Source organism: Oryza sativa, chromosome 3, assembly GCF_034140825.1.
Source record: "Oryza sativa Japonica Group chromosome 3, ASM3414082v1".
NCBI lineage: Eukaryota > Viridiplantae > Streptophyta > Magnoliopsida > Poales > Poaceae > Oryza > Oryza sativa.
The window spans coordinates 8,817,211-8,840,630 of NC_089037.1; the positions used below are offsets into that span (position 1 = coordinate 8,817,211).

The 23,420-nt window shown below is 41.0% G+C and overlaps 4 protein-coding genes and 1 long non-coding RNA gene across 8 annotated transcripts; 2 read left to right on the forward strand and 3 right to left on the reverse strand.

Annotated features, from left to right (window-relative positions):
- Nucleotides 1–512: 512 nt before the first annotated feature.
- LOC4332350 (serine/arginine-rich splicing factor SR45a) lies at nucleotides 513–3,578 on the reverse strand. Of its 4 annotated transcripts, none has more exons than NR_184454.1 (8): nucleotides 3,449–3,578; nucleotides 2,569–2,591; nucleotides 2,421–2,489; nucleotides 2,194–2,305; nucleotides 1,973–2,122; nucleotides 1,768–1,865; nucleotides 1,587–1,650; nucleotides 519–1,463 (listed from the first exon to the last, which is right to left on the reverse strand). NR_184454.1 is itself a non-coding variant. In NM_001417471.1 (7 exons), exons 2-7 carry the CDS (start codon nucleotides 2,589–2,591, stop codon nucleotides 838–840), a joined length of 1,044 nt encoding a protein of 347 aa, NP_001404400.1. In that variant the 5' UTR covers nucleotides 3,449–3,578; the 3' UTR covers nucleotides 513–837. The 4 variants fall into 4 exon arrangements, 2 of the variants coding, with proteins under 2 accessions (NP_001404400.1, XP_015632884.1); XR_010739769.1 differs by having other exon boundaries at nucleotides 639–1,463; nucleotides 2,439–2,489; nucleotides 3,449–3,539; NM_001417471.1 differs by lacking the exon at nucleotides 1,768–1,865 and having other exon boundaries at nucleotides 513–1,463.
- Nucleotides 3,579–8,538: 4,960 nt separating this feature from the next.
- On the forward strand, nucleotides 8,539–19,045 carry LOC4332351 (uncharacterized). Its single transcript, XM_015776153.3, has 25 exons — nucleotides 8,539–8,873; nucleotides 8,966–9,025; nucleotides 9,115–9,207; nucleotides 9,548–9,776; nucleotides 10,197–10,303; nucleotides 10,443–10,505; nucleotides 10,766–10,866; nucleotides 11,879–11,973; nucleotides 12,213–12,233; nucleotides 12,870–12,965; nucleotides 13,071–13,191; nucleotides 13,298–13,453; nucleotides 13,562–13,752; nucleotides 14,090–14,361; nucleotides 14,736–14,837; nucleotides 15,015–15,191; nucleotides 15,280–15,468; nucleotides 15,550–15,791; nucleotides 15,866–16,012; nucleotides 16,409–16,634; nucleotides 16,776–16,907; nucleotides 17,261–17,404; nucleotides 17,712–17,891; nucleotides 18,218–18,277; nucleotides 18,367–19,045. Exons 1-25 carry the CDS (start codon nucleotides 8,604–8,606, stop codon nucleotides 18,436–18,438), a joined length of 3,546 nt encoding a protein of 1,181 aa, XP_015631639.1. The 5' UTR covers nucleotides 8,539–8,603; the 3' UTR covers nucleotides 18,439–19,045.
- Nucleotides 19,046–20,675: 1,630 nt separating this feature from the next.
- Nucleotides 20,676–21,471, reverse strand: LOC136355751 (uncharacterized). The gene is made up of 2 exons (XR_010740083.1): nucleotides 21,332–21,471; nucleotides 20,676–21,132 (listed from the first exon to the last, which is right to left on the reverse strand). It is a non-coding gene; the product is annotated as an uncharacterized lncRNA (long non-coding RNA).
- A 137-nt stretch (nucleotides 21,472–21,608) lies between these two features.
- On the forward strand, nucleotides 21,609–22,270 carry LOC4332352 (uncharacterized). Its single transcript, XM_015777338.3, has one exon. It carries the CDS (start codon nucleotides 21,625–21,627, stop codon nucleotides 22,018–22,020), a length of 396 nt encoding a protein of 131 aa, XP_015632824.1. The 5' UTR covers nucleotides 21,609–21,624; the 3' UTR covers nucleotides 22,021–22,270.
- Nucleotides 22,232–23,369, reverse strand: LOC4332353 (uncharacterized). Its single transcript, XM_015777337.3, has 4 exons — nucleotides 23,077–23,369; nucleotides 22,884–22,976; nucleotides 22,636–22,776; nucleotides 22,232–22,509 (listed from the first exon to the last, which is right to left on the reverse strand). The coding sequence occupies exons 1-4, from the start codon at nucleotides 23,287–23,289 to the stop codon at nucleotides 22,468–22,470; spliced, it is 489 nt and encodes a 162-aa protein (XP_015632823.1). The 5' UTR covers nucleotides 23,290–23,369; the 3' UTR covers nucleotides 22,232–22,467.
- Between the last annotated feature and the right edge of the window lie 51 nt (nucleotides 23,370–23,420).

Genomic DNA, 23,420 nt, shown 5'->3' on the forward strand with positions numbered 1-23,420 from the left:
ACATATTTCAATAAGAGAAACAATAGCCAACCTCACTTTTCTAATCTATCTATGTTTACTCCTAAATCCTAATAGATTTGTTGATAGGTTCTATGCGTTTTTGGTGCCTATTCATTTTGTTTGGTTTGGGAGTGCCGGTTTGTAATTGTGTATGCACATGCTCCTCCTTTACGTCCTGTCCACCCTTTTTTATTTCGAGTATGGTGTTGTCGGTTTACAAATTTATGAGGTGAGGTGGATGCAATCTACTTCCTCCATCTCACAAAGACTTTATTTTTAGATTTTCGTATCTAACATTTAACCGTATATCTTATTTGAAAAAAAAATGAAAAAAATTAAAGAAAATAGTCACACATAAAATACTATTTATATTTTATCATCTAATACTAATAAAAATATTAATCATAAAAAATAGTTAAATAAAACGAAGAGAAACATTATATCTAAAAACTGAAAAATAAAGTCTCTGGGAGACGAAGGGAGTAGCCTATAAACTTGATTCGGTAACTTGATTTGCCCACAGTAGCACAAAACCCAGCCTGACTGCCTGAACCAACTGTGTCTGCCTGCGAAAATGACAGCATAACAGAACCTGATACAACACACAGTAAGTATCAATATGCTACAGATTGTAGATCTGGACACCATAACGAACCACCAATAATATCTGCCTACGAAAGTAAGCATAAACATATAGAAGTATCCGATACAATACGACACAAATATTATGGTACACGGTTTCTAAGTTGGAAACAGGTGCAAAGTAAGCTTCACGAGATACAGACATACACTTAGGCATAGAGAGCTTTATTGATCTCTAGAACATCAAGCTTCAATTCATTCTGAGCGCTCCCTGGAGACAGACCTTGAGTAGGAACTGCGGCTGTGAGAGTAGCTCTCCCTAGAATGCCTCTTACCCGACGACCTGCTGCGCGACGGTTTCCTTTCACTGTATCTTTTCCTTGGAGAATAGCTCCCTGACCTCTGAGAATCCGGGGAACAGCTATGGGAGTAGCTCCTCTGAGGTGATACACTGCGAGAATAGCTCCGTCCTCTAGCACTTGGAGAATAGCACCTTCTATAGTATGGTGAAACAGAATGGTCATAGGAACATGACCTCTCTCTTCTGTAACGGTATGGAGATCTTGAACGGTAGCGGGAACCACGGTAAGATGAGTATGACCGACGCCGTGAACCACGTGTGTCATAGGGAGAGTATGATCGCCGTCTACCATAAGGAGAAGGGGATCTGCCATACGGAGAGTAGGACTGTCTCCTTTCATGTGGAGAGTAGGATCTACGCCTCTCATAGGGGGAGTATGATCTTCGCCTGTTGTATGGAGAATATGATCGCCTTCTACCATAAGGAGAATAAGACCGTTCTCGCTCAGGTGAGTAGCGTGAACTGTAGCGGTCTCTTTCAACAGGCGAGTAGCTTGGGGAATACCTCCGTGCTGGTGTCACTGTATAATAAAAAATATTCAGCAATCAGTTGTATTATATCAGGAAAGGCTAGCAATGCTTCCTATTTTCCAGAGAAATGAGACCAAACCATCCAGACACAGCAGCAGTTAAATCAAACTTACCACATGATGATTTTGTGCCTAGATACCTTCCGGGCGTTGGTGTTCGACCACGTCTTCTCTTGGCCTGTGGAAAGGATTCAAATAAGCCTTTTCGCCATATTAGCATTAAAGAGTGATGCAACAAATTGGGAATCTGAACGACATGATTAATATGGAGACTATATAATGTAGGGCATACAACCCTTTGGTTGAGGTAGCATGTTTGGCTGTTAGGTTGTAAATCTTTTGAATTTGACGTAGAGCAGCAACGGACATCTACCCTGCTGCTGTCAACAAAAGCTTCAAACGGAAGAGCACTCAAATATTCAGCTCAGCAAGCTAAATGAGCATATAAATTTCACTCCAAGTAGAAGTGAAGAAATTCAGTAAATATATTGTGATTATACCTTCTCTACAGTTATCACACGACCTTCCAACACTGAGCGGTCTAGATATTTGATGCAAAGATCAGCCTCCTTAACAGTAGCCATGGTAACAAATCCAAATCCCCGGGATTCCCTTGTCCATGGATCAAGTACTATGCTAGCATCAATAACCTGTAATACGGTGAGCTTAAAAAGTTGTACACTATTTTGGTATCCCTTTGCAGATACTCTATAAAGGTTACCTCTCCCTCAGCAGAAAAGTGTTTCTCCAGATCTCGATCTGTCACACGAGCAGATAAGCCAGTAACATACAGGTTGTTCCCAGGGTTTTCAACATCACTTGAGTCCACACTTCTAAAGACATCAAAAGGATATCACATACTCATCAGAATTACAGTAGGCAAAAATGTTCACCCTCGAATATAGAGTGAAGGCAGAAACATACTAAGCGCTAAGATAAATACCATACCTAGAACGACTCCTATACCTTGAACGGCTGCTCCGTCTGGGCGATGTAGAATATGAGTCGGACTCATATCTATCAGTAGGAGCCAATCAATAATCACAAGACAGGGCTTCAAAAAATGTGGAAAAAAATTAAGTTTGGTAATGCGTACCTTGATCCTCTGGAGTACGACATCTGCAAGATAGACATATGATTGCATCAATATCCACTAGAGAAACAAATATATACAAAAACATGAGATGCCACTTGAAAATGTAATTATAACAAACAGTGGGTTCATAGCCTTTTGAAGTTGTAACTGATTAATTTATGACACCTTGGTGACAATATGCCAATCAGTAAGATATTTTGCAAAACAAAATTATTATCTTCAGAATGAAGAGATGACCCAGAGTATATACCTAGCGCACGCCAAAAATAATCCACAAACCAACATAACGAAATGAACAAGAAACTGCAAGACAGGAGATTCTTTGTTTATTTTCAGCATGGTAATCATGAACTATAACTTATGCAATTGCGCTCAGCAATTGAAGCTTCCAACCATACAGTCCCTAAGATAAATCGACTTCCTAACACTGTCCCTAAGTTTCCTCCGAGGCATGTAGGGGCACTATGCAAGTTTCGAACTTTCGACAGTTGCGTTTCAAACTACATATACAATGGACAAAAAATGATTATGCCACAAGTTGTACAACAATTTGTTCCCTTCATTTCTTCATTTCGTGCCCCTCTAGAAACCCATGTACTAGCAATCTATACCTCTTCTTTTGCAAAGCAAATACACGCAAATCAGATCATTTTAACAAATGAGCCGCTATCCAAGATGGGGAACTCCTGCCGCAACGCTTCGAACTACAGCTAGGATTTATCTTTATATAGATTAAGAATAACAAAAATAAATAAATATAAACGGATGTTTTTATACAGATCAGAGGGGCAAACCATCGCCATACTGGAACAGAGAACGAACGGATTCACCGTCTTTAGCAGAGATAAAACATGAGGAGAATCAGAGGCAGCAATAATACCTTCCTTCGTCGCGACGATCCGTGCCCTAGCCGAGAGCGTCTCTCTGTGCCGGCCTCTCTTGTTCTCAGTCACGGCGCTGCCTTTCTGCGCGTCGGAGCGCGTGCGGTTGGGAGAATAAATGGAAGTGTGGAATGGGGAAGGTTCTGGACGGAGGCGGACGCGAAAGTTTCTCAAATCTGGTTGATGAATCGGTTGCGCGCACGAACTCCGCCTTCCTCTTCACGCCTTCACACATGGCGCTTCTTGGAGCCATTGGTTTTTCTTTCGGTTTGCAGTAAATAAAAGTTTCCCTTCAGGGTTTGGTTTACTTTCCAACTTTTTCTTCAAACTTCCAATTTTTTCATTACATCAAAAATTTTTACAAATATAAACTTTTAATTTTTTTTCTTTAAACTTTCAGTTTTAACCAAACTTCTAATTTTAGTGTAGAACTAAACACACAGCCTAGACCTCTTTTGGTCCTATAGAAAATTAGAGCATTTTAATTATAATGATAATTCTAACGAGTTTTTTTTAAACAAATAATTCAATCCTATACTCCCCTGTAAAATTTCTATAAAATGGACACCCCCAACAGAGATTTTAATGAAAATATAAGAGTTACAATCCTTATGTGTCTTACAATTGTATTGTTCATCTATGTTACAAATATTAGGGCATGTTTAGTTCGCGGAATGAAATTTTTTGGGTGTCACGTCGGACGTTTGACCGGATGTCGAAAGGGGTTTTCGGACATGAATGAAAAAACTAATTTCATAACTCGCTTGGAAATCGCGAGACGAATCTTTTGAGTCTAATTAATCCACCATTAGCACATGTGGGTTACTGTAGCACTTATGGCTAATCATGGACTAATTAGACTCAAAAGATTCATCTCACGATTTCCCCCCTAACTGTGTAATTAGTTTTTCTTTTAATCTACATTTAATGCTCCATACATGTGTCCAAATATTCGATTTGATATTTTTGGAACTAAACGGGGCCTAAGGGTGTGTTTGGTTCTTCCCTTTCCCAACTTCAAATCTTTGTTTTATGTGCGCACGCTTTCCGAACTGTTAAATGGTGTGTCCTTTTACAAATGAAAAATTCTATGTGTGAACCTCAACATAGGAAAATAATAATAATAAAAAGAATGGTTGATTGATTTTGCTTTAGCTGTTCTATTTGTCAGAGTAATTATCGAGTTATGAAATGCTATCTCCATCCAAATCGCACCCCCATTGGTTGGCTTATTCTTGGAATAAGCCAAACGACACATTTACAAACAATAAGTAATTTGTGAATAAAGCATTTATATACGTGTTCTTAGCGACCTAAAAGTAAATGCTGAAAAATAAACTTCAATAAAAAACTCTAAAACTAGCTTCAAATTTAAGGTTGAAAATTCAAATTTTAGCTGATAAGCATAAGCATAAGAGAAAAGATGAAGCCGCATATGGCGTATCCAATTAAACTACAAAACATATTGCTAGGTTTAATGCAAGTAGGACATGATATAAAGTAGAATAACTATATTTACTTTTAGTCACTTTATTACGGTGGTTCTTGCAATCAGTACTCCCGCATTCAAATTAGTGTCACCGAGCGCTATTTGTACTTTTTAAAAAACCGCTATTTGTTTTTGGGTTAATTGGATCCATGCCATTGCAACTTTGTGAAATTAAAAAAAATACCACTACTATTCGTCATATCGGCTATATGCCACTAGAAATTTCTAAAATTGAAACCATACCACTCGCGTCTCTTTTTTCGTCTTCTCTCTCACACCGTCTCTGTTCCTGTCCTCATCCCCTCCCTCCTTCCTCATCTCCGTTCCCGACTTCATCCTCCTCTCTGCGTGAGCAGTAGAACTTGATGAGGGAGTTGGTGACGACGGGGTCCCGCTCCCGCGTGCGCCTTCCCTTTCCCTCTTCGTCGCTGACACGGTCTCCTCCTCCCCGCCACTACATATTTCTCTTGCCGGCGAACTTCCACCGCACGCGCACAAGCACAATCATCACAGACTCCGGCGATCTCCATGGCTCCATTCAGTGGGGTGATGACGGGTGCGCGAGCGCGTCGTACTTGAATGCCTGCGCGTGGGTGAGGCACGCGGCGGCGAGGCACGCGAAGCCTGCGGACGGGGAAGGGGGCGGGGAAGACAACGACGCGAGGGCGGCAAGGAGGAGGGAGAGGGTGGACGGGGTGGGCGGCGAGGCCTCACAGATGCGGGAGTAGAGGGCAAGGGTGGCAGCCGCGGGGGCACAGCGGCAGGCCAGCGCAGCGTGGAGCGGGCAGCCTTGGGAGGGCGCCGACGAGAAGGCGGCAGCTCTGCGGAGAAGGAGGAAGGTGGGGTCCAGAGCCAGGGGAGGAGGCAGCAGAGGCGGCGTGAGAGCGCGGGCATGGCAGGAGGGCTTGGGAGCCGCCGCCGCCGTCGCTGTCCTCGATCCCCTCTATGGCCGTTGCCTCCATCCTCGACGCAATTTGGAGCTCGGGAGTCGCCACCGCCGCCGCTGTCCTCGATCATCGACGGGAGGTCTCGGGAGCTGCCGCCGCCGCCGTCCTCGATGCCATCCGCGGTGGGAGTGCTCGGGAGCCGCCGCTGCCACCGTCCTCGATGCCATCCGCGGTGGGAGTGCTCGGGAGCCGCTGCCGCTGTCGTCACCGCTGTCCTCTTTGCAATCGCAGGGATGGAGGAAAAGATGGAGAAGAAAGAGGAGGGAGATGGAAACGATTAAATAGGGAAGAACGAGACGGCGTGGGAGAGGAGACAAAAAAAAAAGGGATGGGACTCAGGAATGGCATGGTTTCAATTTTAGAAATTTCCAGTGAACATGTAGCCGATATGACGAATAGTAGTGATATTTTTTTAATTTCGCAAAGTTGTAGTGCATTGATCCAATTAACTCTTTGTTTTTAGCATTTGACCATTCATACTTAAGAGAGAAAATGTGAAACCATATATAAAGTTCTCTAGATTCATAAAAAAAACTAAATATAATATAGGCACGACACACATTCACATAAAATCTCATCTATAAACTCAACTTTGTTCGAGGTAATAAAAAAGATAGATTTCATGTGAATAGTTATGTGTTATTGTTCATCAAAAAATTGTCATTTTTGTTACTACCAAATAAAATTGAGTTTGAACTTGAGATTTGGTGTGGATATATTTCATGTCTACGTCAATCTCCAATAATTATTTTTCTCAGATTTATTAAACTTTTAGCCCTGGTTTTTAGGGGTTTTTTTCTTATTTGATGATTTTCAATGAATATGTACCTTGCTTAAAATAGTGGCGGCTGGTGTGGCAGCAGTCATTTGGACTATGTGGAAAGCTAGAAATGCAGCATGTTTCAATGATAAGAAAATTTAAGATGATCTCGTTGAACTAATTCATGAAGTATGTTATTGGATCGAATCTTGGTCCATTTTGCAGATACAGGAGGACGAGCGAAAGAAGACTACAACTGAGGGTAGTGCTGCTAAGGAGAATAGCCGCTGAGCTATACAACTCTGTAAATGGATGGAAGCTGCAAACGTTGAGGCTGAAATGAAGAAAGATCATGTTTTGTCGTGTTTCGTCGTATATGTCTGTTGCAAGTCCTTTGGGGATTCAAATTTGATAATGGAAGTCTATTATCTATTTTAGTTTAGCATGCAGTTACTGGGTATGTTGAGTTACAGACTTAAGTTCGGCACCTGAGGTTGGCAACTAATCACTGTTGCATGGAAAACAGAGCGGTCCATCAGTGCATGATTAGTTAAATATTAGTTTTTTTTTTAAAGTTGATCGATATGAATTGTTTAAACAACTTTTGTATAGAAAAATTTTATAAAAACGCACTATTTAGCAGTTTTAAAAGGTGTGCGCGTGAAAAAAAGAGGGAAGTGAGCTGGGAACTTTGGCTACCGAACTCAGCCTTACAGGTCATATAAACTCTGTTAAAAGACTTTGCTATATGCGTTTCGATAAAGAAATGGGAGACGAACCCTCTCTTTCTTAAAAAAAGGTACCCTGCTTAAAAACACATTATATATTATTAATTGTAAAATGCATGATGTAATGTATATGCACATGAAACCCCCATTAGTCGTTTCATAGTAGTTCAAACATTACAATAATTATTGATCAAAGGCTACATTATTTAAGAACATATGGAGTAACCGCATATAACAAGAGAGAAACCTGTTTAGTGCCTTTCAAACTTCCAACTCTTCCATCACATCAAATATTTGGATATATGCATAAAGCATTAAATATGGACGATAAAAAAACCAATTGCACAGTTTACATGTAAATTGTGAAACAAATCTTTTGAACCTAATTACACCATGATTTGATAATGTGGTGCTACAATAGACACTTGCTAATGATGGATTAATTATGTTTAATGGATTCGTTTTGCAATTTACAGGTGAAAACTGTAATTTATTTTGTTATTAGTCTACGTTTAATACTTAAAATGTGTGTCCGTATACGTTAATTTTTTTTACCAAAACAACTAAACACGGTCCTTGTCGTGAAAAAATTATATATTTAAACATAGCAGTAATAGGTAGATGGAGGCAAACCGAACATGTAAATAAGCATACATGTTTATATTATGTTTTGCAAAAAGAAAAAAAAAGAAATAGACAGAGGGAGCATGCTATGTCGATCATAATAAGTATTTATATATAGGATCTGTTCAGATTGTAGCCAAAACAAATATTATCAAATTTTAGCAATCGACAATTTGGCAATATCATCGTTTTGGCATGATTTCTTATGTATTTCCTAGAGTTTGGTAAAAAACTAAATGATGCATATATTTGATAACTTTTTTAAAAAGGTATGGTTTGAAATAAAATTAATCTGAATAACGCCATACTAGTTAATTTGAATTTGAAAGCTGAGTGGAGGAATTTGAATATTTGATCGGCGTGAAGGTCGTCTTTCCTTCGCAATTCACAAAATCGGTCCGGGTCGAACCAATCAACCAAAGCCCAGACAGTACACCAAATCCAAATTGGCGGTTGGATCGAGCCAGCGCCGCGGCCACGGCACTTCAGTGCTCCATTTGCCCCAACCTGACAAAACCAACCCGACCCGCAAAAATCCCTCGACACAGCAGCACACAAGAAAAGCCTCTTTGCTCGCCGGAGAGAGATCTCACTCCCGCGGCGGCCATGGCCTCCGGGCAGGACTCGTCCAGCACGACGCTGATGGATCTCATCACCTCGGATCCGTCTGCCGTGCCGGCCGGCGGGGCGTCGTCGCACCAGCAGTCGTCGTCGTCGGCGGCGGCGGCGGCGGCGGGTGGCGCCCTGGGGAGGCCCGCGCCGGCGCCGGCGGATCGCAAGTCGAAGAGGGGGACCCTGAGCCAGATCCAGAACGAGACCATCTCCGCCGCCAAGGCGCTCAACAAGGCCCTCCCGCAGCGCAACAGGAAGAAGAAGGCTAGTCTCCCGTTGCCCCAACCCCCGGCCGCTGCCATCTCCGCACCCCGCTTCCAGTTCTGACTCTGTTGCCTCTCTGCTTTCTCGTGCAGCCCGTCTCGTACGCGCAGCTGGCGCGGAGCATCCACGAGCTCGCGGCCACGTGCGACCAGGTTCGTTCTGCTACTTCGGTTGGATCGAATTGCGTGGTTTGAGCTTGGATCTGTAGGCTTTAGCTGCTCTTGTACCTCCCTTTCTGCAGAAAAGTTCTCAGAGGCAGCTTGTGAATAGTGTATTCCCCAAGCTTGCGGTGTACAATTCTGTGGATCCTTCGGTGGCTCCATCTCTTCTCATGGTAAGTATGCCGTCCTCTACTGTTTTAGCTCTTTTTATGGCTTCATCTTTCACGTAGACAGCGTAATTACTTGGTAAAAGCAGTAACTAGGGTAATTCTCAGAAAATTCGACTATGTTAGCACCACAATGCATTGTCACTATGGTTTGAGTCTCTGAGGAGATCAATGACAACCTTTTCATGTTTAAAACAGAGGAAAAAAAGTACGAGTACTTAAATATGTGTTGCAACTTGGAACTGAAACTGCACACATCGCATAATTCACTGTTAGATTAACCTAACGAGATCTTGTTTACTTCAGTTAACTTTTCTCTTAATCGAATCTGGTTCTGTATTTACAGCTTCATCAGCAATGCGAGGATAGAAATGTTCTGCGCTATGTATACTATTATCTGGCTCGCATATTGTCAGATAATGGTGCCCAAGGTTTAAGCGCTGCTGGTGGCATACCTACCCCAAATTGGGATGCTCTTGCAGACATTGATGCTGTTGGTGGAGTGACACGAGCAGATGTTGTACCAAGAATAGTTGATCAGCTCTCAGCTGAATCAACCAGCGATGATGTTGAGTGTATGCTTTTATACTGTGCTCTCAATATACGTTGAAGTTGTATTATGCAAAACTTGTATTCCAAACCAACCTCTTGTCACTGTTTTACATTTTTTCCTCATTGGTACTGCTCCCCTTTTGCACTGATCACACCTCATGATTAGTTCTACCATATTCTAAGCATGCTATCTCATTTTGGTGAAATAAGTATTATGTTATTTTCTTCTGTTTTGCATCTTAGTGAGAATTATATTTCTAGTAAACATCTAATTCTGCATAAATGATACCATATGACCAAATAAGAATGATCACAATATTATTATGCATGGCTGAGCTAAAACAAGATGCTCTTTAATTTCTTGAACCAAGCATGCTTAATTCTTATTAAGTTGCATTGGGTGGTTCTTCATAGTGCTAAACTATGGATTCTGGTCTTTGAAGTTCATGCTAGGAGACTTGCTGCTCTGAAGGCCCTTACCTCCTCCTCCACAAGCAATTCTGAGATGTTGGAAAAACTCTACGAAATTGTGTTTGGCATTTTGGAGAAGGTTGATAATTGATATGCTTTTCATATTCAGATTAGTTCCTCAAAGTTTTATTGCCCTAAGTTCCTTTTTGGTATCCCTTGTTTTTGGCTATAAAATTGACGCTTTTCTTCTGTCCATGATGTATTCTGAATCCTTTCAGGTGGCTGATACTAAACAGAAACGAAAGAAAGGTATATTTACTAAGCAAGGTGGTGATAAGGAGGTACTAAACAGAACGAAAGTACTATTTATTGTATATGCACTTAACCCTTTTCTTAGAGGTTTCTTATCTCATACCTTGCTGATAATGGGAGTTAAGAATACACTTATTGGAACATTGTAGTTAACCTGGTAGTTTTTTCTTGACTAGATAACAAAGTAGGTGACACCACTTCCTGTTTATTTTGAGCTGGACTTAAAATTCCTCACTAGTATCAGTACAAGCTGTCTGATGATGCCTTTCTAATTTGCATTTCTTTGCAGTCTATTATACGGAGTAATTTGCAGTATGCTTCTCTAAGTGCCCTGAGAAGGCTTCCACTTGATCCTGGTAATCCGGCATTTCTGCACCGAGCTGTCCAAGGGTAAGTGTGACCTTTTTTCCTCTGGAAACTTAAGTTTAGGTTTATTTTCCATGTCTGTTTAGTTTACCAGTTATCTACTACCTCCATTTCATATTATATGATGTTTTGGATTTGTCCTAAGTCAAATTTCTTAGATTTCGACCAACTTTATAGAAAAAAAAATCAACATCTGGAACACCAAATTAGTTCATCATATCCACCATTAAATATATTTTAAAGTACATTTGCTTTGTGTTGAAAATGTTGCTATGTTTTTCTATAGACTTGGTCAAACTTAAAGAAGTTTGACTTAAGGCAAACCCAAAACGACTTATAATGTGGAACAGGTCGAATAGGTTATTGCTTCTTTTGAGGATAAATGGGGGCATGAGTATTGTTTTGTGGTATCTTTTATTTGATTATACAATAATAGTTTTTCTTATTGGGAGCCTAGTCTAAACTAAAAGATTAGATCATTGTGATGACATTGCTAATAGTACGGCGAAGGAGGATTCTTCAGGGTGTGCTTAATGGAGAATGAATATTCGACATCTGTTGGTTTGTTAATATAACCTATCTTGAGAGATCTAGAAAGGATGCTATTCTCGTGTCTACCTTAAACTGCAATACCGCATTAGTGTTTTTTAGACGGATATAAGATTGTGAGAGCCGATGCTCTCTTTAGGCCTTAATATGGATGGATATCCAGTGTTCAAGCAGGTAAGTGTAAAGACGGAGTTATCAAATGGTAAACTTCATCGAAAAGAATTTCTCCCTACAAAGATTACAAACAACTCCTTAAGCTACATATTTGTATTGAAGTCTTCTTTAAGCAAATTGATCATTTCATTGTGTTGTCTGAACATAATTATCAAATGGACACCTAAGTTTTTGTCTATCTATTTTTATGACCACTTGATTCTGCTTCTGCAACAAAATTACAGAGGGGTATAGCCTAATCAAAAAGTATCATCAAGGAACCTGCTGTTGCATAATTATCATTTTATTCTCATCAGACCTGGTACAATTGCAGGGTTGAATTTTCTGACCCAGTTGCAGTAAGACATGCGTTGTCAATAGCCTCTGAAATTGCCGTGAGAGATCCGTACTCTGTCGCAATGGCACTGGGTCAGTTTACTCACTGATTGTTGTTCATCTTATTTATTGTTCTTGCAAGCAGACAAAACATGGGCCATTAACTCGTGGTGTAGAACATACTTGATCTTTTATGTGCAAGGAATTGTATAGAATTTCGACTATAAATTTTTTAAAAACTGTCAGCTGTGATATATTTAGTCAATATGCAGTAAATTTGGCTCATGCCATTTCGTAGATTCTCATTCTCATGTTTGTTTTTTGTTTTGCAGGCAAGAACGCACAGCCTGGTGGTAATGTTTTTTCCCCTTTCTTCTGTGTTTCATTTGAACTTAACTTGATTATGCATCTGATTTGTGTTTTAGAGTTCTAGTTGAACCGACCGAGTTTGTAGAATTAGGATTTCTAATGATATGGGCTGTATTCTGCGAAGAATCACGTGTTAAATCGCATTCATATATTGTTGTTTGATTTATATTTACTTGTTGATGCACTGGCATGAAATGTAAAATATAAGCAATAATCTGGGGAAAAGGCAGTACCTTTCTGTCAGTTGCTAATGTAATACGTGCTCAATGACAACAAGAAATGCCGTACATGTATTCTTTGATCACCATATTTAGTTCAATGGTATTTGAGACCTGGGTGACTTAATAGCGCAACCTTTTGTTTATTGAGTATTTTAGTGTATGATATATGGATTTTGAGAGGCATGAATCAACTAATGGTACGGTAATTGCATATAAATAGCTTCGGACACCATCTGATTGTTGTGACTGATCTTGCTGTTGATTGTTTTGAATTCCACAAAAAAGGAATTTACCTGCTTGTATATCTGATTGCTTACAAGGTGTTTCTTTTTTCTCTTTGAGTTTGTTCTACTTTGATGTACTCATTTCCTATTATTACGCTGTGTCAAATTTAACCAGGAGCTCTTCAGGATATCCTTCATTTGCATGATGTTCTTGCCAGAGTTTACCTTGCAAAGCTGTGCCATTCAATTTCTAGGGCACGTGTATTGGATGGTGAGTGTAATTTGTTTTTGTGCCTGTCTTAAATCAAGATGAACATGTCATGATTCCAGAGTGAATGCATTTAATCGTGGTTCTGGTCAAATTTGATTTACGCAGAGAGACCTGACATAAAGTCCCAGTACAGTTCTCTCCTTTACCAACTTCTTCTGGACCCAAGTGACAGGGTCTGTTTTGAGGCCATACTCTGTGTGTTGGGAAAAGTTGACAACACAGAAAGGTACTGATGAGGTTTCACCAATTTAAATTTCTATATAACTTTGTTTCTTCACTTCAGTTCGACTTGTACGTCTGTGTTTTTCCATATAAATTACTATATCTTGCAGCACGGAGGAGAGAGCTGGTGGATGGATTAGGTTAACAAGAGAAATTCTTAAATTGCCTGAGGCCCCTTCTGTAGCATCAAAGGGTATTCTGTCAAAATCTGAAAAATCTTCTAAAGCAAGGCGTCCTCAGCCCCTCATTAAACTTGTAATGAGAAGGTTTGTATCTTCATTCAAATGTTCAAATAGTCGGTCTCTCTATTTTGATTTCCCTGTATGTTTTCTCTTGTTCATGGATACCTATTGTTCATTTTTCTCTTCTGTCAGACTGGAGAGCTCTTTTCGTAGCTTCTCTCGTCCTGTTCTTCATGCTGCTGCAAGAGTAGTCCAGGAAATGGGGAAGAGTAGGGCCGCTGCTTATTCTTTAGGCGCTTATGACGAGGCTGCCAATCTTCAATCTTATTCTGATAATGTCGAGTCTCTTGATTCTGATCTTAATGAGAACTCACAACCTGAAGGTACCATGATATTATTGTAGTTTTAATTATTCAATTATAAATCAGCGTGAATCATATGCAGCGTAAATTTTAATTTTATTTAAAGTAATGGAAGATGGTTCCTTCAAAGCATTCCTTATTGGGTTGGCTGGAAAACTAGGAAATTAGCAGCCTATAGATGTAAATACATCTCTTTTAGAATTAGGCTGGGGAATGCATCTTTCTAAGCATGAAATTTAATTTGTTGCTTACATGGTTCACTAGCGTCCCCTTCTTTTGTTGGAAATCACACTATGGGGTCCTATGGTTTAGTAATATTCCACTTTCTATTAAAATCATGTAACTGTTCATGTTGCAGCTACTCGAAAGGCTAACCCACTATCAAATGGACATGGTGGAATGGACACAATAGCAGGCTTATTAGCATCACTGATGGAAGTAGTGCGGACAACTGTAGCATGCGAGTGTGTATATGTTCGAGCAATGGTCATCAAAGCTTTGATATGGATGCAAAATCCTCATGAGTCTTTTGAAGAATTAAAATCTATTATTGCATGTGAGCTGGCTGATCCGGCCTGGCCTTCTTCTCTCCTGAATGATGTCCTATTAACTCTACATGCTAGGTTCAAGGTATTGTTTCACCCCATTTTATGCGTTACTACCAGCTGTGTGCCTCAAATATAGGACATATGAGTTTGAAAGCAGATTGATCGTACAATAGTGACTTCAAGTTTCCATAGGTTTTGATGATTTAAAAACAGCATTTTATGAAAAAAAATGAAGGCATTCTTTTCCCTTGGACATTTGATTGTAATTTTAACAGGCTACTTTACTTGCAACTAATTCTGTTTAGACTACCTTTGGCATTGTTTTGTTCTCCCATTGTTTATGTGGCCCAAGTTTGTTGTGCATACATTTTGTAGCTATTAATTTGATTATTAATAATCTTTTATCATTTGCTAAATACATGGTTGATTTATTATTCGTTTGTTCTTACATGATAGGCAACTCCTGATATGGCCGTGACTCTGCTTGAGATTGCTAGAATTTTTGCTACCAAAGTTCCTGGCAAGATCGATGCTGATGTACTACAACTCCTGTGGAAGGTATATGCCTTTTATCATACATTACGATTAATGTCATATTGAATCACCAAGGTTTACTTCATGAAAGAGACCCCAATTTCTGTGGTCAGTTTGCAAAGCTGCAACTACTTCTGTTTGGATGAGACTTTTTTTTATACGATAAAACTATGACAATAATAACATTTGTTATCTTTCTAGACATGCCTTGTTGGAGCAGGACCAGATGGAAAACATACAGCTTTGGAAGCTGTGACAATAGTCCTTGATCTACCACCACCTCAGCCTGGTTCAATGTCTGGATTTGCATCTGTCGATATGGTATCTGCCTCCGATCCAAAATCAGCTATGGCACTGCAAAGATTAGTTCAAGCTGCGGTAAGAACAAATTCTCCACTAGGTTAATTTTTTCATTGAGCATGGAATCACACTATGTTGATGTCTTGGCCCTTCGGTGGATCAACAGGTTTGGTTTCTAGGTGAAAATGCAAATTATGCTGCTTCTGAATATGCCTGGGAGTCTGCAACACCTCCTGGTACTGCACTAATGATGCTTGATGCTGATAAAATGGTTGCTGCAGCTAGCTCTCGCAATCCTACGCTTGCTAGTGCTTTGACACGTCTGCAAAGGTGTGCATTCAGCGGTAGCTGGGAGGTATGCCCTTCTGAAAAGCTGATGGTATTGCATCATCTTATAACACTGGCATTTTTCTTATCTCATTGTTTACCTCCGTAGATCCGTATTGCTGCTGTCCAAGCCCTAACCACCATTGCAATAAGGTCTGGTGAACCTTACAGACTGCAGATATATGAGTTTCTTCATGCTTTAGCTCTAGGGGGTGTACAATCAAACTTTTCAGAATTGCAGCTAAGTAATGGGGAAAACCAAGGTGCTAGTGGTACTGGTCTTGGATCATTGATAAGCCCAATGCTCAAGGTCCTGGATGAAATGTATAGAGCTCAAGATGATCTCGCTAGGTATGTCACCCCCAAGATTCCATTGGACTGTTGTAGATAGTACTGAACTGACTACTTTGTGTGATCATTTGCAGGGATATCCGTCAGCATGATAATAGTAAGCAAGAATGGAATGATGATGAACTTAAGAAACTTTATGAGACCCACGAGAGGCTTCTTGATTTCGTCTCTTTGTTCTGTTTTGTTCCAAGGGCCAAGTACTTGCCTTTAGGTCCTACCAGGTATGTGTCAATCTTTGGGGGTTCTAATCTCCTAAAGCAGTAAAACTATTCCTGGATTCAAAAGGTTACCTTATTGCTACAACTGCTTAAAGTTAGACCTATAAAATTCACTACTCACCACACGACGACTATTCCTAGGACTATTAACCTATTGCTTCACAGCCCATGTCATCTGCTTTCTTGTCATACCACGAAGCATTCTATCACAAAAGGAAGAGCATAATATTTAGTAATTTGATAAGTTACTTCTAGCTGTTTCTTGATCCCAAAAGGGCAATTGGGTGTAATGGGTGTCTGCCTTTTGTCCTATTATTCTTTCATACCTCATTTTCCGTGATGCGGTATTGTGTAACTACCCTATATTTAATATCATGTAATGTTGAATCTAATCTGCAGTGCGAAACTCATTGACATCTACCGCAACCGGCATAACATTAGTACTTCTTCTGGTCTAAGTGATCCTGCTGTTGCTACTGGCATATCTGATCTCATGTATGAGCCCAAAGATGTGCCCAAAGAGGCCACTCTTATACAGACTGGAATTGACCCTGATCTGGCTATGGCCTGGGCAGCAGGTTTGGAAGATGATGTTTGGGAAAACAACGCACCAGCTGTGGATAAAGTATGGTTTTTTACTTTGCTTTGCTGTTAATTCATACGTTTCTGCTTCCTATCAATTCATACACGTGCAAGTTCCCCTTTTCCTGAATTCGAGAACAATTCTTTGTATCGTTTATGTTCTTTCTTCTTGGATCTTATGCAGGTAAAGGATTTCCTTGCTGGCGCTGGAACTGATGCTCCTGATGTGGATGATGAGGAATACATGAATTCTAGGCCATCAGTCGGTTATGATGATATGTGGGCCAAGACAATTCTTGAAACATATGAAGCAGAGGCAAGTGCTAAAGCATTATCGAGCTACTCCCTCATTCCCACTCACTAAGGCGCGGTTAAACTTGACACAGTCTTCAAAATTAATCTTTAACTTTAAATTTCTCATATATTATAATGTTTGTAGCAACAAAATCATAATCATATGAAAGAAAATTGAAATGACATTCCAATAATATTATTTTCATCAAATAAAATTTAATTTATAATAAACTATTTATTGGTCAAATATTTAGAGAGTTGAATCTTAAAATGCGTGCGCGCCTTAGTGAGTAGGACGGAGGGAGTACCTGATTTCAGATGTTTTGAATTGATAGAAAGTATCAAAATAATTCAATTTGTTTTTATATGTTGCAGGATGATGATGGAAGATCATCTGGGGGATCCTCTCCTGAGTCAACTGGTTCTGTAGAAACATCCATATCGTCCCATTTTAGTGGCATGAACTATCCGTCGTTGTTCAGTTCAAAACCATCAGGATATGGGGCTTCACAACAAACGGTATTCTTTTACTTAGTCTTTTTAGTGTTAAAGTGATCTCCATTATTGGGTTTCACACTTAATAACTGTTGGAAAATAACGTACTGAAAACCTATGAAATCAAATGTATGCATGCTGAGATGGGCATATTTAATTTAATTAAACTTTAAATAAGAAAACAAAAGCTTTTACTTATTCACCATCTGGAAATCAAGTCACCGAACAGCAAACTTAGCTATTGATGTAGGAACCTCGCTGCTGCTTCATAACAATAGATTTCCAGATGGCATCATTTGCTTAAAGAGCATCGGTTTGCGTTTTGTTTCAGATACGTGAAGAACCACCATCATATTCAACATCAGTTCTACAGAAACGTGAGTCATTCGAAAACCCCCTTGCTGGGCGTGGTGGTCGGAGTTTTGGATCCCATGAGGACGAAGACAGGAGTTCAGGGAACCCTCAATCTGGGAAAGCACTGTATGACTTCACAGCAGGTGGCGATGATGAGGTATGGAGGCTGAAATTGTCTTGGTTGGCTATAACGTAACATCCTGAGCTTCAATGCTTCCTTGATCAGAGCTTGATAGGCATTAGCTGTTGTGAAACATAGTTATTTCAGTGAAGCGAACCTCGTGCTTTTCATTTGTTACAAGAACTTAATATCTTAATTAATTGAGATAGCTTTTTAAATTTATGATTTGATAAGCGAGTTCTGTAGTAAAAGAGAAGACCAAATGAAAGCACAAGTAAATTATTTGAAGTGATTAAGCTGGCTCTTATTTCTTGTCTTGGAATGCACACAAAAGAAAGTTTATCCATGTAAATTTCTTTCAGTTGAGTTTAACTGCTGGAGAAGATGTGGAAATCGAATATGAGGTCGATGGTTGGTACTATGTAAGTTCTCTTCTCACTTTCTAGTTTTTCTTGTTCTTTAGTCATGCGCAAAAACATTTTAATATTGGTTATTATTGCTGTATCTTCAGGTAAAGAAGAAGAGACCCGGAAGGGATGGAAAGACAGCAGGTCTGGTCCCTGTTCTGTATGTGAATTCGTGATAGCTATGAGTCCTGTGACATAATGCTCTCGAAAGCTGATTCGGAGTAAACGGGCATACATATGGCGTCTGGGGAGGTTCCTTCTGTGATCTTAGTAGTGCACATAACCTTTTTTGAGCTCCCTAGCATTTGACAGGCACATGTCCTTGTTGGAGGCCAAATTCAATCATCGTGATGTCTGTAAGACGCAGCAATTTTCTTGCTGGTTGTGTTTCTTTGCTTTATACACACCACGAGTCCATTCAATTCATTGTTTATGTGTAGAGATGTACACGTGCTTCGGGGTTTTACCTTTCGTGTGCTATTCTGGCCCGTCTGTTATGATTGAAAGACGCAGTTTACTCCTCTAGTTCTCCATCAGATAGGCATTATTTTGTCAAATTGTTGCTCTATTGGAGGCTGTAAACTGCTGAAGGCTGTATCTTGCTCCCCACCATTATTTCGGTCTTGTTTATGGTGATTCAGTAGAAGTAGTAGGCCTGTTAATTTGTGTAAATTTTGTCTTGTGCGGAGTATACATACATGAACACATACGACAATGGAATGGTATGCGTCGATAACTTTCTTACTCTGAACACTTAATGCAGTATACGCTATATTCTGGCTATTTTTATGGTTTTCGATTCCTGTATGAATTGATTGTTGTGAAATTCCTGGATCACAGTTTCAAAATGAGGGCTAACATCCCGTAATTTTGTTTTATAGTACTTGACTACTTGTACAGTTGTACTAAAGTCGGTACTCGGTAGCAACACAAACAATGCATCGATACTCCCTATGTCTCGTAATATAGGATTTTGCTCCTTCCAATTATCCCACAATATAAAAGATTTTGGTGTAATACTTGTCACATCAATCAACTCAAATTCAAATTTCTATCTATTTTAACCTTCAACTATCCACTCATCCATAAACAAGGGAAAGTGATTTCATCCCTCGAGGGGATATCCTCTCGTTTCGTGCATATCACCTAAATAGCTATAAAAAATATAAAAAAATTGGCAATATAGATTAATATGAAATATATCACTCCACAAACATTGCAAGTTTAAATTGAACTTCTACAAGTTACAACAAAAATAACAAATATAGTTGCGAATGTGCGATAACTATTCTCAGCTTAATTTGTTATTTTTATTGCAACTTGTAGAAGTTGAATTTGGTCTTTCATATTTGTGGACTGGTATATTTCATATTAATCTATGTTGTTGTTGACGTAAAACACGAGGCCTGGGAGATCTGCTTAACTCCAGTGCAGGTCCAAAGCTCGCCTTCGGGTGTGTTAGCGTGCCAGTTGATTTGATTCTACAATCAACAAGAAATAGAAACAAAGAGATCGCGGTTAAATCTATAAATGATAGCTGATCGGCTAAGTGCCGATGACATATCATTTATCTTTGAGCCGATGTCATATGTAAATCGATCGGCGACTATAAATAGATAATAAAGAACTAAACCTACTCGATCGGCTGTAGATATTACCAATATATAGTTCTTATATCGATATATATTTAAATCAAGTGATTGAGATAGATCGGTCGCCATGCCAAGACAGTATAAATCACTTGGATCAAACTATATATTAATAACAGGACTATATATGTTTATAGCATAGCCGATCATATAAATTTAGCATGTATCGGTTAATACTCCGATACTACTCTATATCAGGATATTAAAACAAGTATAATATATCAAACAAAAGCTTGATATACTTAAATGCAATAAGATCTTGACATAAAGGGCGGATTTAACATGTCACTGAAGCATATAGAGCGAATATGGTTAAATCAGATAAGATCGGCTGAAACTCCGATACTACCCTAATCGGCAACCAGAAGGCGGGCTAGAGATTGATATTCTAAGCACGACTTAATAGATCAAACTCAACTGATGCAGCATTAAGTATGAAAAGAAGAACAATATCTAGACAATCAAGCCGCTGGAAGTTTCATAGAGTGGTAGATATCTTATATAATCTAAATCAACATCAAAATCTAACCTAATCGGCTGCGCTCTACTAACAGATGTTAGCCGATTGTAGGTTAGATAGCGATATTGCAAGAGATTATGTACGATATATGATAACTCGATGAATTACGTAAACAATATTAGAGTATCATAAAGATGGAAGCACTAATCCCGAGAATACAAGCCGTCATAACAAGTTTTACCTCTTGTTGAAGATCAAAACCGATGCAGCTCAACCCGAAAGTAAGAACTCGTCGAAATAAAACTAAAGCAAAAAGGTGGCGATGCGCCGAAATTGTATTGAACGTGTGTGTGTTTTTTATTACATAGGGCTCGGGGTCTATTTATACCCGAGAATTATAAGATATGTCCATACCGGACACGACTATTATCTCTAACAAACTCTAAGATACCATAAGTCTTTGCGGCAGACTTTTGCCCTAAACATATCTCTAAGGAAATTACATAAAACATCCTAATTAATAGATATAATTACCTTTTCAGGACTCTATCCACGTGCGGCAATCATCTTGAAGCATATCAACTCAAACCCAATGTTGGATACGAGTCATATTGCCGGAATCGGCTGTATCACCTAACCCAGTCTGATTCAGATTTAGCCGATTCTAGTCGTAGCCGATCTGGACTCCAGCCGATTCTTACTCTGTTCCCGCAACAACCCTTATCTTTGGTTCCGCTTCGATCCCATGTTCACCCCCGATGCTGATATTACCAAATTTGGTCGTTAACAGTTGTCAATGTCTTTTAAAAAATTTTAATAAACAACGAGAAGAAGTCCCCTCGAGAAATAAAAGTTTACGTCCCACAAACAAATCTTATTTAATAAGGGCATTCTATTCTTGCTTAATCTTATTCAAAAGAGAATAATCCTTGGGAGTACGGAGTACTGCACTGCTCCTACCTTCTGCAAATCCAATCAATCGCGGGTTAATATCCCAGCACAGGTCCTCGTGGACATCGTCGTGTTGTCGGGCGCGTGTTCTTGTGAGCCAGCAATCTCCTTCGATCTGCGCGCCATCCTCCCCGATCGTGACCTGCGCCATCCTCCCCGATTGAGACTCGCGCCAGCAGAATTAACAATCAAGGATTGCCTTTTCTTCCACAGAAAAAAATCGCCTTCTCGCGGGTGGGTGGCAGGGTGGGTATACGTACACGTCTCCGAAGCCGCAACCAAAACCAGGCAACCAGCACGCGATGGGGAGGGGCGAGCAGGAGGCGGCGGCGAGCCATGGGTTCGGTAGCATGGAGGAGTTCTGGGGGTTCTACCTGACCCAGCACTCCAAGCCCGGCACCCGGCGGTGGCACTTCCTCGGCACGCTCGCCGCGCTCGCCTGCGCGCTCCTCGCGGCCGTCTCCGGCCGCGCCGCGCCACTCCTCGCCGCGCCCGTCCTGGGTTACGGTATGGCGTGGTACAGCCACTTCTTCGTGGAGGGCAACCGGCCAGCCACGTTCGGCCACCCCGTCTGGTCTTTCCTCTGCGACCTCCGCATGTTCGCCCTCATCCTCACCGGCCGCATCGACGCCGAGCTCGCTCGCCTCCGCCTCCAGCCGCCTCACGACGCCGCGGCTGCCTCTGCACACCGGGACTGATCCGCCGAAGTGCTCGCGATAGCAACATCTGGAAGTGTTGATGTGTACTCCACCCTGTAATTTGCTAATCCAATTTGGTACTTTTTTTTTGTTGCTTTTATCATTTTCCTCGCCGATCTGTTTTGGTTGCGGGGAAAGGGTTTGGATAAGCAGTGTATCCAAAATTAGTGTGGCTAGGCAGTGGCTGCTTAACAAAATAATGACCAGCTACTAGACCATAACATAATAATGCTGTTTTTATTTCCTGTAATACTTGCTGCCCCCAAACACAAATCTGTGATCGAAGCACAAGTTCTTGGGAGTACAACACGGTTAACACCACAAGAAACTCCTTGCAGAACAGTAAAGATGCATGTGTCCTATGTGAATAACCAAGTGTGGCTTCTTTATATGCTGGTGGAATGCATACATCTGGCTGTACGTGTAGTCATGTAGAGCGCGCGTTGCTCAGCTGTCACTTCTGTTGGGCTTGTCTGACGCCGGATACACCTGAAACCAACAACTGGTTGCTTGCTTACTGATGCTTCTTGAACAGAATTTCAACCAAACTCTGTTGATAATTGCTGAAGAACAGGCATGTATACAGCATTGGACAACTTAAACAAGTACAGTTACCGTGTCAGCTGATGGGATCCACTCGTTTGTAGCAGGATTTCCCTTGCAGGAGGCATGGCGCTCCGATGCATCTGGGTCATCAGACAGATGAAACGAGGCGTCCGCCGAGGGCTTGTCCATCTTGATGAACCCTGTTCCAGTCTGCAGGATATTGACAGTGCACACACAAATTAAGATCATAAGTGCACTGTGATCAGTTCGAATTAATGGATGGAAGCATGAGGGAACTAGGCAGCGACGTTACGTACCGTGTGGTGCTGCTTGCCGACGCAGCCGAGATCCTTGTAGTACTCCGTCTCCACGAACTCATCCCCTGCCTTGCCACCCTCGCACACCAATTTCTGCAGCAGCAAACCACCACGTAATAACACCGTAAGATCAACTCTAAGCTTTCGTGGGACACATATATGAAAGTGCAGTTGAGAGTTGGGACTGGGAGACCTCGGTGTGGGCTTCGAGCTGCTGGAACCTGTCGAGCTCGGGGTGGGAGTCGTCGGGGACGAGCGCGTCGGTGTAGACGGCGGAGGGCTCGCTGCGGGAGGGCTTGGAGTGGCGCTTGGGCGCCGCCTCGTCGTAGTACTCCCGCACCTCGGCCTCCATCGCCGCCTCCCCCTCCGGGGACAGGTGCGCGTCGCTCCTGGCCGGCCTCGACATTTCTTCCGATCTTTCGCGCGAAGCGCGCTGTGCCTTCGTTAGCTAGCGCTCGTGTAAGCTTCAAGCAGTCCAAGGACGACGAGGGGACTGTGGTGCGGGTGCTCGGGCTATATTGGCGTGATGGCTGCGTG

Bases quoted from the DNA above. Each gene is read 5' to 3' on its own strand.
- LOC4332350 (NM_001417471.1), bottom strand. From the start codon at position 2,591: ATGTCGTACTCCAGAGGATCAAG. The intron at 2,123-2,193 runs GTAACCTTTATA...ACCGTATTACAG, and splicing joins ACTTTTCTGCTGAGGGAGAG to GTTATTGATGCTAGCATAGT. The intron at 1,651-1,972 runs GTATAATCACAA...TCCTTTCCACAG, and splicing joins GTGTGATAACTGTAGAGAAG to GCCAAGAGAAGACGTGGTCG.
- LOC4332351 (XM_015776153.3), top strand. From the start codon at position 8,604: ATGGCCTCCGGGCAGGACTCGTCCAGCACGACGCTGATGGATCTCATC. The intron at 9,026-9,114 runs GTTCGTTCTGCT...CCCTTTCTGCAG, and splicing joins TCGCGGCCACGTGCGACCAG to AAAAGTTCTCAGAGGCAGCT. The intron at 10,506-10,765 runs GTACTAAACAGA...ATTTCTTTGCAG, and splicing joins AGCAAGGTGGTGATAAGGAG to TCTATTATACGGAGTAATTT.
- LOC4332352 (XM_015777338.3), top strand. From the start codon at position 21,625: ATGGGGAGGGGCGAGCAGGAGGCGGCGGCGAGCCATGGGTTCGGTAGC.
- LOC4332353 (XM_015777337.3), bottom strand. From the start codon at position 23,289: ATGTCGAGGCCGGCCAGGAGCGACGCGCACCTGTCCCCGGAGGGGGAG. The intron at 22,977-23,076 runs GTCTCCCAGTCC...TTGCTGCTGCAG, and splicing joins AGCTCGAAGCCCACACCGAG to AAATTGGTGTGCGAGGGTGG. The intron at 22,510-22,635 runs GTAACTGTACTT...TGTTGGTTTCAG, and splicing joins GGATCCCATCAGCTGACACG to GTGTATCCGGCGTCAGACAA.